This window comes from Nelusetta ayraudi, unplaced genomic scaffold, assembly GCF_046127955.1.
Source record: "Nelusetta ayraudi isolate G7.1 ecotype Tasmania unplaced genomic scaffold, CSIRO-AGI_Nayr_v1 ptg000090l, whole genome shotgun sequence".
In the NCBI taxonomy this organism is placed as follows: domain Eukaryota; kingdom Metazoa; phylum Chordata; class Actinopteri; order Tetraodontiformes; family Monacanthidae; genus Nelusetta; species Nelusetta ayraudi.
The window spans coordinates 578,482-591,561 of NW_027466140.1; the positions used below are offsets into that span (position 1 = coordinate 578,482).

General features: G+C 41.3%; 4 protein-coding genes across 4 annotated transcripts in view; all 4 read left to right on the forward strand.

Moving 5' to 3' along the window:
- The first annotated feature begins 143 nt into the window (after positions 1–143).
- LOC142901716 (protocadherin alpha-8-like) lies at positions 144–2,919 on the forward strand. Its single transcript, XM_076046329.1, has 2 exons — positions 144–2,642; positions 2,908–2,919. The coding sequence occupies exons 1-2, from the start codon at positions 243–245 to the stop codon at positions 2,917–2,919; spliced, it is 2,412 nt and encodes an 803-aa protein (XP_075902444.1). The 5' UTR covers positions 144–242.
- A 289-nt stretch (positions 2,920–3,208) lies between these two features.
- Positions 3,209–5,732, forward strand: LOC142901717 (protocadherin alpha-8-like). Its single transcript, XM_076046330.1, has one exon. The coding sequence runs from the start codon at positions 3,363–3,365 to the stop codon at positions 5,730–5,732; it is 2,370 nt and encodes a 789-aa protein (XP_075902445.1). The 5' UTR covers positions 3,209–3,362.
- Positions 5,733–6,553: 821 nt separating this feature from the next.
- Positions 6,554–13,080, forward strand: part of LOC142902032 (protocadherin alpha-C2-like) — a 142,100-nt gene continuing 135,573 nt past the window's right edge. The window contains exon 1 of the mRNA XM_076046824.1: positions 6,554–9,055. Within this exon, the coding sequence (XP_075902939.1) occupies positions 6,725–9,055 (2,331 nt within the window). The 5' untranslated portion in view covers positions 6,554–6,724. The remainder of the gene's footprint in view (positions 9,056–13,080) is intronic.
- LOC142901676 (protocadherin alpha-3-like) lies at positions 9,979–13,054 on the forward strand. Its single transcript, XM_076046296.1, has 2 exons — positions 9,979–12,451; positions 12,998–13,054. The coding sequence occupies exons 1-2, from the start codon at positions 10,097–10,099 to the stop codon at positions 13,052–13,054; spliced, it is 2,412 nt and encodes an 803-aa protein (XP_075902411.1). The 5' UTR covers positions 9,979–10,096.

The following is a 13,080-nucleotide window of genomic DNA, read 5'->3' on the forward strand; positions in this document are numbered from 1 at the left end:
ACTGTGCAGAATGTTTTCGGTCCACAAGGTGTCACTGTCACATAAGCACACATTTTGTTCGATTGCGTTGGCCCTTCCTCCTCCAGATGGGTTTTGTTCAGCACAGGAGAAGGAACGGCATTGCCGACGTTGGTGAGGTTCACTGCCTTTTTAGTTGTTTTCAAACGGAAGAAAGGGAATGTCGAGGAACTTTACATAATTTTTGTCCCAAGCTTTTATCGGAAGGACCTGCACGTGAGCAGATGTCAGTTTTTTTTGTTTTTTGTTTTTTTTTAATTGAAAGGATGGAACCCCGAGGACAAAGACGAGGAATACAATCCTGGTACATCGCTGTCCAATTGTCTGTGCTGCTCTGCTGCATTGAGCTGGTTTCATCTCAGATCAAGTATTCAGTGCCGGAGGAAGTGAAAGTGGGAACCGTTGTTGGTAATGTTGCCAAGGATCTTGGACTGGACGTCAGCTCGCTGGAAGGGCGTCGGTTTCGTATTGTTTCTGGAGCGAAAGACGCTCAGTTTGACGTTAACCAGAATAATGGAGCGCTGTGTGTGCATAAGAACATTGACCGCGAGGAGCTTTGTGAAAGCGTCTCGCCGTGTGTGGTCAACCTAAAAATGGTAGCCGAGAACCCAATGGAAATACATTATGTAAGTGTTGAAATTGTAGATGTGAACGATAATTCTCCGAGTTTTCCGGTTGAAGAAAAAATATTGGAAATATCCGAATCTACCGTTACTGGCAAACGTTTCCAGTTACCAACTGCTCACGACCCAGATGTTGTTTTCAATACGGTGCGTGCTTATAAACTAAATCAAAATGAATATTTTAATATACAAATTCGAGAGAGGGGAGAGGACAAGATACCATTTTTAGTTCTCCAAAAATCTCTCGACCGCGAGAAGCACCATGAACACAATCTGACTCTGACAGCAGTTGACGGTGGGAATCCACCACGATCAGCAACACTTAATGTGACAGTTATTGTTCTGGATTCAAATGACAATCAACCCACATTTACTCAAGAAGTATATTCAGTTGCAGTACCAGAAAATGTAGCAGCAGGTACGAGGGTAATTACTGTGAATGCTACTGATATGGATGAAGGTGCAAATGGAGAGATAGAATATTTCTTTGGCGCTCAACTTGACCAAAAGTTATATGATATTTTTACATTAGATAAAAACACTGGGGAAATTGGAGTAAAAGGTGATATTGATTTTGAGAAACACGAAGTTTTCAAACTAGACGTCCATGCTACTGACAAAGGACAACCTCCAATGAGTACAGACTGCAGGGTTATTATCAAAGTGCTGGACATGAATGACAATACACCTCAAATAGAGGTGACATCCCTCTCAAACATGGTATCTGAAGGCTCAAAAGTTGGAACTGTGGTTTCTTTAATTAGTGTTACAGACCTGGATGCTGGTGTAAATGGCAAAGTTATATGTAGTCTTTCAGATAATGTGCCTTTTGAATTAAAACCATCTTATCAAGATAATATGTACTCATTAGTCTTAAAACAGATCTTGGATCGAGAATCAGTTGCACATTATGAAATTAAAATAACAGCTTCAGATTGCGGTCAGCCTCCTCTATCTACATATAAAACCCTGAATATTGAGGTCTCCGATGTGAATGATAATGTCCCCAAATTTTTACACAATCCAATAGAATTTTACCTGGTAGAAAATAATGTACCTGGCTCCCCAATATTTTCTGTTACTGCTTCAGATAAAGACTTGAATGAAAATGCAGCTGTAAATTATTATATACACAGAGATAATCATGATCAAGTAAATTTTGCAACATTTTTAAACATTAATTCAGAAAATGGGCAGATTTCGGCACTAAAAAGTTTTGACTATGAGACGTTGAAAACGTTCCAGTTCAAAGTTGTTGCCACAGACTCTGGAAGTCCGTCACTGAGCAGCAACGTCACAGTGAACGTGTTCATTCTGGATCAGAACGACAACGCTCCAGTCATCCTGTTTCCACTCAGCTCCAACGGCTCTGCTGAAGGTGTGGTGGAGATTCCCCGCAATATGGAGGCAAGGAAGTTGGTGACCAAAGTCAGAGCCTATGACGCTGATATAGGATATAACGGCTGGTTGCTGTTCTCACTGCAGGAAGTGAGTGACCACAGTCTGTTTGGTTTGGACCGCTACACAGGACAGATCAGAACACTTCGCTCCTTCACAGAGACAGACGAGGCTGAGCACAAACTGGTCATACTGGTGAAAGACAATGGCAACGTGTCACTCTCAGCAACAGCCACTGTCACTGTCAAACTGGTGGAGCCCAAAGAGGCTTTTGCTGCTTCTGATGTGAAGAGTTCTGCGACGGATGATGAGGACAGTAATGTGACTTTTTATCTGATGATAACTCTGGGCTCAGTGTCAGTGCTTTTTATCATCAGTATCATAGTGCTGATTGCAATGCAGTGCTCCAAGTCTACAGACTACACCTCTAAATACCTCCAAGAGACAAATTATGATGGGACACTGTGTCACAGCATCCAGTACAGATCAGGAGACAAGCGGTACATGTTAGTTGGACCCAGGATGAGTATTGGATCCACTATAGTTCCTGGCAGCCATGCCAACACACTGGTTCTACCCGACAGGAGGAAGACTTCTGATGAGGTAAGATCCTGGAAAAAAAATGTCATACAAAACAGACAATGTCAACAACTGTCACATATTTCTTTATTACTTTAAATATGTTATATATTGTCATTATTTCAGCAATTAACCACGAAACATTGTCAAAGAGTAAACATTCAAAAAGATTTTATTGTGAACTGGATTTCTGATCATTATTATGGTTATTATTAATTTTGAAAAATTCTACGTATATTTTATGGCCTGGTGATTAAGTCATTTAAGACTATATCCTGTTTGCTGACAGGCAACTTTCTAAAACGGCACTAAAATAGTGTGTGCAGTAAAGCATTGCCACGGGGTCGACGGACATCAAATCTCTATCCATGGTGCTGAAACGCAAGTTTACTCTCTATAAAGGCCTTAACAGATTTTTGACTTTTACTGGCATCTGCAGAAGATTTTCGTTTCAGACAAGCTGAAATATTAGCACTGGTGTGGAAATAACGGTAGACTGTAGCGCTACAAAACATACTTCGGCATTCTCCGTGGCCACTGGGTGTCAGGATTGTATTAGGAAACCTATCTTTGTCGCTGCCCCAAAATGCTTTTGTTTTCGTCCTGGAAAAAAAGGGTTAGAATGAGCTCGCTCACCGATCAAGACGGACCTCCTCGTTTGAAGATTTGCAACGCATAGTGGATTTTATTCAAATATCAATTACAGCGACGCCTCTTTTGTTTTAACCTTGCTGTGGGACAACAATGGGGCCTGAGACTGACAAAGACACTCGGGGTTTTAAATCGTTTTGGTTTGCTTTTCCTTTGGCTTTGCTATTGTTTGACGGAAATAGTGCTTCGGCAGAAATAAGGTACTCTGTTCCCGAGGAGGTAAAAGAAGGAACTGTCGTTGGAAATGTTGCGAAGGATCTGGGACTCGACACCAGCGCTTTGTCTGGCCGGCGGTTCCGCGTTGTATCGGAGTCGAAGGAGACATTTTTTGAGGTAAACCGGGACAGCGGCGTTCTGTTTATCGTGAAGAAAATTGACAGAGAAGAGCTGTGTCAGAGCAGCGGGGCTTGTTTAATGGAGCTAAAAATTATAGTTGAAAATCCTTTGGAAATACACTACATTGTCGTGGAGATTTTAGATGTAAATGACCACCCCCCCAGTTTCAGAGAAAGAGAACAGATATTTAACATTTTTGAACAGACATTACCAGGAAGGAGATTTCAGCTGCACACCGCTCGCGACCCTGATGTTGGAGTTAATGCACTTCGTACATACACTTTAACCCCAAATGATCACTTCGAATTAGACATCCGTCAAAATGATGAGGATAAAGTCCCATTTCTGGTGCTAAAGAAACTGTTAGACAGAGAACAAAAGAACAGACACACGCTACTTGTTACTGCAGTTGATGGAGGAAAACCTCAAAGATCAGGAACATTGAATGTTTCCGTGAATGTTCTTGACAGTAATGACAACCGTCCTATTTTCAGTCAGGAAGTTTACCAAATCGCAATTAAAGAAAATACTCCCGCGGGTACCTCAGTATTTCGGCTTAATGCGACTGATGCAGATGAAGGTACTAATAGCAAAATTGAATACAGTCTTGGGACAACTCTGAAGACAACAGTTTATGACACGTTTGAATTGGATGAAATAACAGGAGAGATAAAAATAAAGGGAGCAATCGACTTTGAAGAAAATGACGTATATAAACTTGACATCGAAGCTTCCGATAAAGGAACACCGCCACTGACCGGCGAGTGTAGAGTTATCATAAAGATAATTGACATCAACGACAATCCGCCGGAGATAGAAATTACATCATTGTCAAACATCGTGCCCGAAGACTCAAAACCAGGGACAATTATTTCTCTCATCACTATGAAGGATAAAGACTCTGATGTCAATGGGAAAATAATTCCAAGCATAACATCAGACTCCCCTTTCGAGTTAAAGCCCTCATACAAGGAGAACATATATTCAGTAGTGACCAAAGACTTTTTGGATCGAGAAAAGGTTTCAAGCTATGAAATCACAATAACGGCCACAGATTGCGGTGAAATTCCCTTATCTACTAAGAAAAATCTCAATGTTCAAGTATCAGATGTGAACGACAACAGACCTCAATTCTCACAAAACCCTTTAAAATTTTATCTGGTAGAAAATAACGTTGCAGGGAAAACAATATTTACAGTGAGCGCAACAGACGGCGATATTAGTGACAATGCGGTAATTACATATCACATAACGAGGGAAGGGAATCACAATGACGTAATGTCGTTTTTAAACATTAATTCAGAAAATGGGCAGATTTCGGCACTAAAAAGTTTTGACTATGAGACCCTGAAAACGTTCCAGTTCCAAGTTGTTGCCACAGACTCTGGAAGTCCGTCACTGAGCAGCAACGTCACAGTGAACGTGTTCATTCTGGATCAGAACGACAACGCTCCAGTCATCCTGTTTCCACTCAGCTCCAACGGCTCTGCTGCAGGTGTGGTGGAGATTCCCCGCAATATGGAGGCAAGGAAGTTGGTGACCAAAGTCAGAGCCTATGACGCTGATATAGGATATAACGGCTGGTTGCTGTTCTCACTGCAGGAAGTGAGTGACCACAGTCTGTTTGGTTTGGACCGCTACACAGGACAGATCAGAACACTTCGCTCCTTCACAGAGACAGACGAGGCTGAGCACAAACTGGTCATACTGGTGAAAGACAATGGCAACGTGTCACTCTCAGCAACAGCCAGTGTCACTGTGAAACTGGTGGAGCCCAAAGAGGCTTTTGCTGCTTCTGATGTGAAGAGTTCTACGACGGATGATGAGGACAGTAATGTGACTTTTTATCTGATGCTAACTTTGGGCTCAGTGTCAGTGCTTTTTATCATCAGTATCATAGTGCTGATTGCAATGCAGTGCTCCAAGTCTACAGACTACACCTCTAAATACCTCCAAGAGACAAATTATGATGGGACACTGTGTCACAGCATCCAGTACAGATCAGGAGACAAGCGGTACATGTTAGTTGGACCCAGGATGAGTATTGGATCCACTATAGTTCCTGGCAGTCATGCCAACACACTGGTTCTCCCTGACAGGAGGAAGACTTCTGATGAGGTAAGATAAAGCTTTGATATAAAAATAATTAAGTTGGCACATTCCTAAAGCATGGTATGACATTTAATTGTAGTACATGTGGAGAGTGCACTTTTGATGCCATTTCGGGGAAAACAATGCTGGAAACGATCAAGTGCAGTGCATTAAGTTGTATGGAAAGCGACTTTCTTTAGCGCCGGCGCGCAAACCCACGACCTGAAAACGGCAGAATTTCAATGGCGCTGTTGCTGCTCATGTAGTAATTTTAAATGATTTTTTTGTGTGGGTTTTCCCTCATATTGCATTTTCCACGGCGATTGAATTTGTGGTCTGTATCTTTAGTATACATATTAAGTTTGATTGCTGGTGAATTGCCAATGAATTCTTTTAATTCGTTTTTTCGTTGAATTTTTCACATTAAATGTCACATTTGCTGACCATTCTTCCAAAAAATAAAGTGATGGTCTAGAAACAGTGGCGTTTCCGTATTACCTAAAATCACATTTTCAGTGACAGCAACGTGTCGTTTGATATATATCTCGGTCTTACTGAAATTAAACTAAAAATACATTCATACAGGAGCATTTTGGTAGATGGATGGATGCTGTAACTTTAATTTGTGTTGTCCGAAATTGTTTCGGGAAAAGGCCAATTTAAAAAATAACGTACCGCTTGTGGCATCGCGTGCAGAAGTGTACTTCAACAAGCCACCTCGTTTTTTTTTTTTTTTTTTTTTTTTTCAATAAGAGTATCATAAAGTCCACTAGGTGACAGTGTTACATTGCAAAGGTTTCAGTCAAAACAGACTGCCTCTTTCCTCAGTGCATTCACTCCCCGCCGACATAAAGATGACATACAGCCTCGGATTTCTAGCAGCGCTTTCGTCTGCGAACGCGGATTTATCACCTTCATTTTCAGGATAGCTGAGTTTTTTGTTGTTTTTTTTATTTATTCATTTGAAGATAACAACTGAGGCTATTTTAAACGATTACATATTTGAAGACAAAGGACTGAGAGACGGAATGATGTCTTGGACGGTTATCCTCCCTTTCTCCCTGCTATTTTGCTTCGACGAGCTTGTTTTAGCACAAATCAAGTACTCAACTCCGGAGGAAATTAAACTGGGGTCTGTTATTGGAAATGTTGCCAAGGATTTGGGCCTTGATGTCAGTACTTTGGCGAACAGGCGTTTTCGCATTGTTTCTGGAGCCCAGGACGCGCTTTTTGAGGTAAACCCGAACAATGGGATCCTGCATGTTCACAGGAATCTCGATCGAGAACAGATATGCGACAGAAATAGTGCTTGCGTTATAGATTTAAAAATTGTCGTTGAGGATCCATTGGAAATCCATTATGTGACAGTCGAAATAACGGATACTAACGACCACGCGCCGACTTTTGTAGAGAAAGCAAAAATTATAGAAATATCAGAGAGCACTTTACCGGGAGCAAGATTTCAGTTGCCAGCCGCTCATGATCCCGATCTTGGAATTAATTCAGTCCAACGTTATAAACTTAGTCAGAACGAACATTTTAATCTTGAAATTCGAGACAGAGAAGAAGATAAAATCCCTTTCTTAGTGTTACAAAAGCCCTTAGACAGGGAACAAAAAACAAACCATAGCTTGGTTTTATCGGCCATGGATGGAGGGACTCCTGCTAAATCAGCACATCTTAATATCACCATAAAAGTTCTTGATATAAATGATAATAGACCTACTTTTGTAAAAGAAGTTTATTCTGTGGACTTGAAGGAAAATGTTGCTTTAAACACAGTTGTAACTAAAGTCCATGCAAGTGATCTAGATGAGGGCATTAATGGGGATGTTGAGTATGCATTTGGTGAAGACATTAGCCTGAATGTTTTGAAGTTATTTAGTTTAGACATAAATACAGGTGAGATTCGGGTTACTGGAAATATTGACTATGAAGCGACAAAGGTTTTCAAGTTAGATATTAAAGCTTCAGACAGAGGTCAACCTCCAATGACAACAGACTGCAGAGTCATAATAAAAATCCAGGATATAAATGATAATAAACCAGAAATAGAAGTGACATCAATATCTAGCACGGTCCCAGAAGACTCAAAACATGGAACTGTGATCTCCCTTATCAGCGTGACAGACATTGATTCAGGCCTTAATGGTAAAGTCAGGTGTAGTCTGCCAGATGATGCTCCTTTTACATTAAAACCGTCTTTTAAAGAAAATATGTATTCACTAGTGACAAAACAAACTCTGGACAGGGAAAGTCGCTCATATTATGAGATTTTAATCACTGCCACAGACTATGGAGAACCTCCACTTTCTAGTTTCAAAACTATGAGTATTCAGGTGTCTGATGTTAATGATAATGTCCCAAAGTTTTCACACAGTCCATTAGAATTATATCTATCAGAGAACAATGTTCAAGGAGCATCAATATTTTCTGTTAGCGCATCAGATGAAGACTTAAATGAAAATGCTGCAGTCTCCTACCATATCAGTCGGGGGGAGGGAGGTCAAAAAGACATGGCATCTTTTCTGAATATTAACTCTGAAACTGGGGACATCCTCGCTCTTAAGAGCTTTGACTATGAGACTCTGAAAACGTTCCAGTTCCAAGTTGTTGCCACAGACTCTGGGACTCCATCACTGAGCAGCAACGTCACAGTGAACGTGTTCATTCTGGACCAGAACGACAACGCTCCAGTCATCCTGTTTCCACTCAGCTCCAACGGCTCTGCTGAAGGTGTGGTGGAGATTCCCCGCAATATGGAGGCAAGGAAGTTGGTGACCAAAGTCAGAGCCTATGACGCTGATATAGGATATAACGGCTGGTTGCTGTTCTCACTGCAGGAAGTGAGTGACCACAGTCTGTTTGGTTTGGACCGCTACACAGGACAGATCAGAACACTTCGCTCCTTCACAGAGACAGACGAGGCTGAGCACAAACTGGTCATACTGGTGAAAGACAATGGCAACGTGTCACTCTCAGCAACAGCCAGTGTCACTGTCAAACTGGTGGAGCCCAAAGAGGCTTTTGCTGCTTCTGATGTGAAGAGTTCTGCGACGGATGATGAGGACAGTAATGTGACTTTTTATCTGATGATAACTCTGGGCTCAGTGTCAGTGCTTTTTATTATCAGTATCATAGTGCTGATTGCAATGCAGTGCTCCAAGTCTACAGACTACACCTCTAAATACCTTCAAGAGACAAATTATGATGGGACACTGTGTCACAGCATCCAGTACAGATCAGGAGACAAGCGGTACATGTTAGTTGGACCCAGGATGAGTATTGGATCCACTATAGTTCCTGGCAGTCATGCAAACACACTGGTTCTACCTGACAGGAGGAAGACTTCTGATGAGGTAGGAATTGATCATTTTGATTGATACAACCTATCGCCTACAAATGCATACAGGTCCTAATTTATTATGTGTGTCCAGAAACTCACTGTTTTTTATTTAATTAATTCATAAAATAACTTTGCAGCACGCTAATAATTGAAGCTAAAGTGTTGCATACATCCTACCACATCATTTGTTTGTTCTTTTTTTTTTCACTCGTCATACACATGCTCCCCGTGACCCTGATCTCAGAAAGAAGCAAATGATGAATGAATGATACACATGCTTTTTATGTAATTGTCAGGTCTTGGATACAGTGAAGTCAGTTTTGACCAGCAGATTTGCTTTCCACATGTTGTGTGTGGGTCTCCTTTATATATGCACAGACGTTCAAAGTCTTACTATTTTGTTCCTTGATGCAGCAGATCTGTGGTGTAGTGTGAGTTGTGGCTATTATTGTTCACAGATTACAATGCAGTGATCCTTTGCAGAGATGGTCTGAGTTTTATTAATTTTCCAAACATTGTCTCAGTGTAATGAAACAAAGAATCACATTTTTATTTATAATAATTTGTCATTTATATTGCACGGTGCACACGGGTTTTGAATGAGCTTCATGCGACTTCAGAGTGACTATAACATTTAAGACACAAAGGGGGCTTAAATTAAAGACATGGCATTTTTTTTTTTACGTCTGAAATGTTATTTATTTATTTTAAATATATTTTTATTTAGAAAATTGCATGTCGTATTTTGATCATATTTTGTCTCTTCTTTGGGGTATTAACGTGACAAATAATATTTTGATAGTGTGTTCTCCTCGTGTATCCCTGGGTGTCACTGTTGCCTCGGTAACAAAAAAAAAAAAAAAAGAAAAGAAAAAAGAAATCAGCGTTGTCCCTCCCTCACCGCCTCTTTGTTTGTCATATTGGTCAGTCAGCAGTGGCCTTTGAGTCAAGGAGCCCAGCAGCGCGAACCACTGGGTACTGTGAAAATGCCTTACTGACAAGGTTGGATCAAGATTATTTTTTGGATATTGACTGTGTGGCCGCTTGAACGACGATGGGGAAGGATACTGGCATTCGGACATGGGCACGTTCTTTCATTTATTTTAATTTGTCTCTACTTCTTCTCTGCGGAAGCCCGGCCTCCGCTCAGATCAGGTATTCGATTCCGGAGGAGGTAGGACTGGGAACTGTTGTTGGAAATGTCGCAAAGGATCTTGGTTTGGACATAAGCTCTTTGTCTGATCGACGTTTCCGGGCTGTGTCTGAAAACGAAGACGCGGTTTTTGATGTAAACCAAAATAGCGGGGCTTTATATGTGCTCAAGCGCACTGACAGAGAGGTGCTCTGTCACGGCAGCGGCGCCTGTGTTATGGAGCTAAAAATCTTGGTGGAAAGTCCTTTGGAGGTGCACTACGTAAATGTAGAGATCACCGACATTAACGACCATTCTCCCAGTTTTCCCGAAAAAGAACAGAATTTGGAAATAGCCGAACACACATTGACGGGAAGGCGATTTCAGCTGCACACAGCCCGTGATCCCGATGCCGGAGTGAACTCAGTTCGAACATACTCTTTGACGACGAATGAATATTTTGAATTAAACCTCCGACAGAGCGATTCCGGTAAAATACCGTTCTTAGTACTGAAGAAATCGTTAGACAGAGAGCAGAAGGATAGACACAACCTCCTGGTAACAGCACTGGATGGAGGGAAACCTCAAAGATCAGGTACACTGAATATTTCAATTACTGTTATTGACATGAACGATAATCGTCCCATGTTTAGCCAGGAGATTTATGAAGTTTTAATTCAGGAAAATGTTCCAATTGGCACATCAGTGTTTAAAATGAATGCGACGGATCTCGATGAGGGGGCTAACGGGGAAATACAGTACAGCCTCGGGAAAACTCTGAAAAAAGACGTCTATAAAATTTTTGAATTGGACAAACTAAGTGGAGAGATCACATTAAAAGGACCACTAGACTATGAAGAAAACAATTTATATGAGCTTGATATTGAAGCCTCAGATAAAGGAACACCGCCATCGACAGGTGAGTGTAGAGTCATTGTAAAGATAATTGACGCGAACGACAATCCACCGGAAATAGACGTAACGTCACTATCAAACACTGTTCCCGAAGACTCGAAACCGGGAACTGTAATTTCGCTGATAGGTGTGAAAGACAGAGACTCTGGTGTCAATGGAAAAATAATTTCACACATAACAAATGACGTGCCATTCGAGTTAAAGCCTTCCTACAAGGAGAACACGTACTCTGTTGTGACAACGGGTTTGCTGGATCGTGAGGAAGTGTTTATATACGAAATAGTAATCAAAGCTACCGATTGTGGGGATCCGCCATTATCTGCGATTAAAATAATCAACATTCGAGTCTCTGATGTAAATGACAACAAACCGCAATTTGAACAAAACTCCCCCGTTTTTTATTTGGTGGAAAATAATGTTGCTGGAAATCCCATATTCTCTGTGAGTGCAACAGATGTTGATTTGAACGACAACGCAGTAATTACTTATCATATCGCTAGAGATGGGAGCCAGAATGACATGCTATCTTTCCTAAATATAAATTCAGAAAATGGACAAATCTCTGCCCTAAAAAGTTTTGACTATGAAACTCTGAAGACGTTCCAGTTCCAAGTTGTTGCCACAGACTCTGGAAGTCCGTCACTTAGCAGCAACGTCACAGTGAACGTGTTCATTCTGGACCAGAACGACAACGCTCCAGTCATCCTGTTTCCACTCAGCTCCAACGGCTCTGCTGCAGGTGTGGTGGAGATTCCCCGCAATATGGAGGCAAGGAAGTTGGTGACCAAAGTCAGAGCCTATGACGCTGATATAGGATATAACGGCTGGTTGCTGTTCTCACTGCAGGAAGTGAGTGACCACAGTCTGTTTGGTTTGGACCGCTACACAGGACAGATCAGAACACTTCGCTCCTTCACAGAGACAGACGAGGCTGAGCACAAACTGGTCATACTGGTGAAAGACAATGGCAACGTGTCACTCTCAGCAACAGCCAGTGTCACTGTGAAACTGGTGGAGCCCAAAGAGGCTTTTGCTGCTTCTGATGTGAAGAGTTCTGCGACGGATGATGAGGACAGTAATGTGACTTTTTATCTGATGATAACTTTGGGCTCAGTGTCAGTGCTTTTCATTATCAGTATCATAGTGCTGATTGCAATGCAGTGCTCCAAGTCTACAGACTACACCTCTAAATACCTTCAAGAGACAAATTATGATGGGACACTGTGTCACAGCATCCAGTACAGATCAGGAGACAAGCGGTACATGTTAGTTGGACCCAGGATGAGCATTGGATCCACTATAGTTCCTGGCAGTCATGCAAACACACTGGTTCTCCCTGACAGGAGGAAGGCTTCCGACGAGGTAAGATTTTTATCCCGTCCTCAAAATATGCTAAGAATCAATGTTTTTCACTGGTGTTCATGTGACAACATTGCGTGTGGACTTTGTGTTCAATTCGGAAACTTTTACTCTCTCCTAACTCTTCCACATTTTTTAAAAAGTGAAATCGTATATTTAACAAGATTACTTAACATCATAAGTATCAATACAGGATATAACTGAAGATATTGTCTTAGATGCTTGCACAGCAGGCCTCCCTCCCCATCTCTCCACCAGAGATGCTGTCCATGGTGCTGAAAATGGCAACACGCTTTCATCTAATGCAATGTGTAAAGTTCAGTGAAACTATATATTTAACTACTGCTAATACAACCAAGAACATAGTACTTCTAATAATGTTGTTGCTGCTGCTACTACTAGAACTTCTAATTATAATACAAGAACTGTATTTATTTAAATGGACGAATTGTGTTTAACTACAGTGAGATAATAGAACAAGTTTAATCTACGATTATCGAGATATCGTTTATTTGATTGAACAGTGTGTTCTCAAATTACACTGAGGAGAACGCCTACAACAGGTTCAAGGCAATTGAGGGAGTTGGCCTGCAGGTGTCAGTGTAACATCAGCGTGGCTGCATAAAGCTTCG

What these genes read in the sequence shown, in the direction of transcription:
- LOC142901716 (XM_076046329.1), top strand. Translation starts at nt 243, where the DNA reads ATGTCAGTTTTTTTTGTTTTTTGTTTTTTTTTAATTGAAAGGATGGAA.
- LOC142901717 (XM_076046330.1), top strand. Translation starts at nt 3,363, where the DNA reads ATGGGGCCTGAGACTGACAAAGACACTCGGGGTTTTAAATCGTTTTGG.
- LOC142901676 (XM_076046296.1), top strand. Translation starts at nt 10,097, where the DNA reads ATGGGGAAGGATACTGGCATTCGGACATGGGCACGTTCTTTCATTTAT. An exon ending in GGAGGAAGGCTTCCGACGAG is followed by an intron (nt 12,452 to 12,997) that starts GTAAGATTTTTA and finishes TACACTGAGGAG; the next exon opens with AACGCCTACAACAGGTTCAA.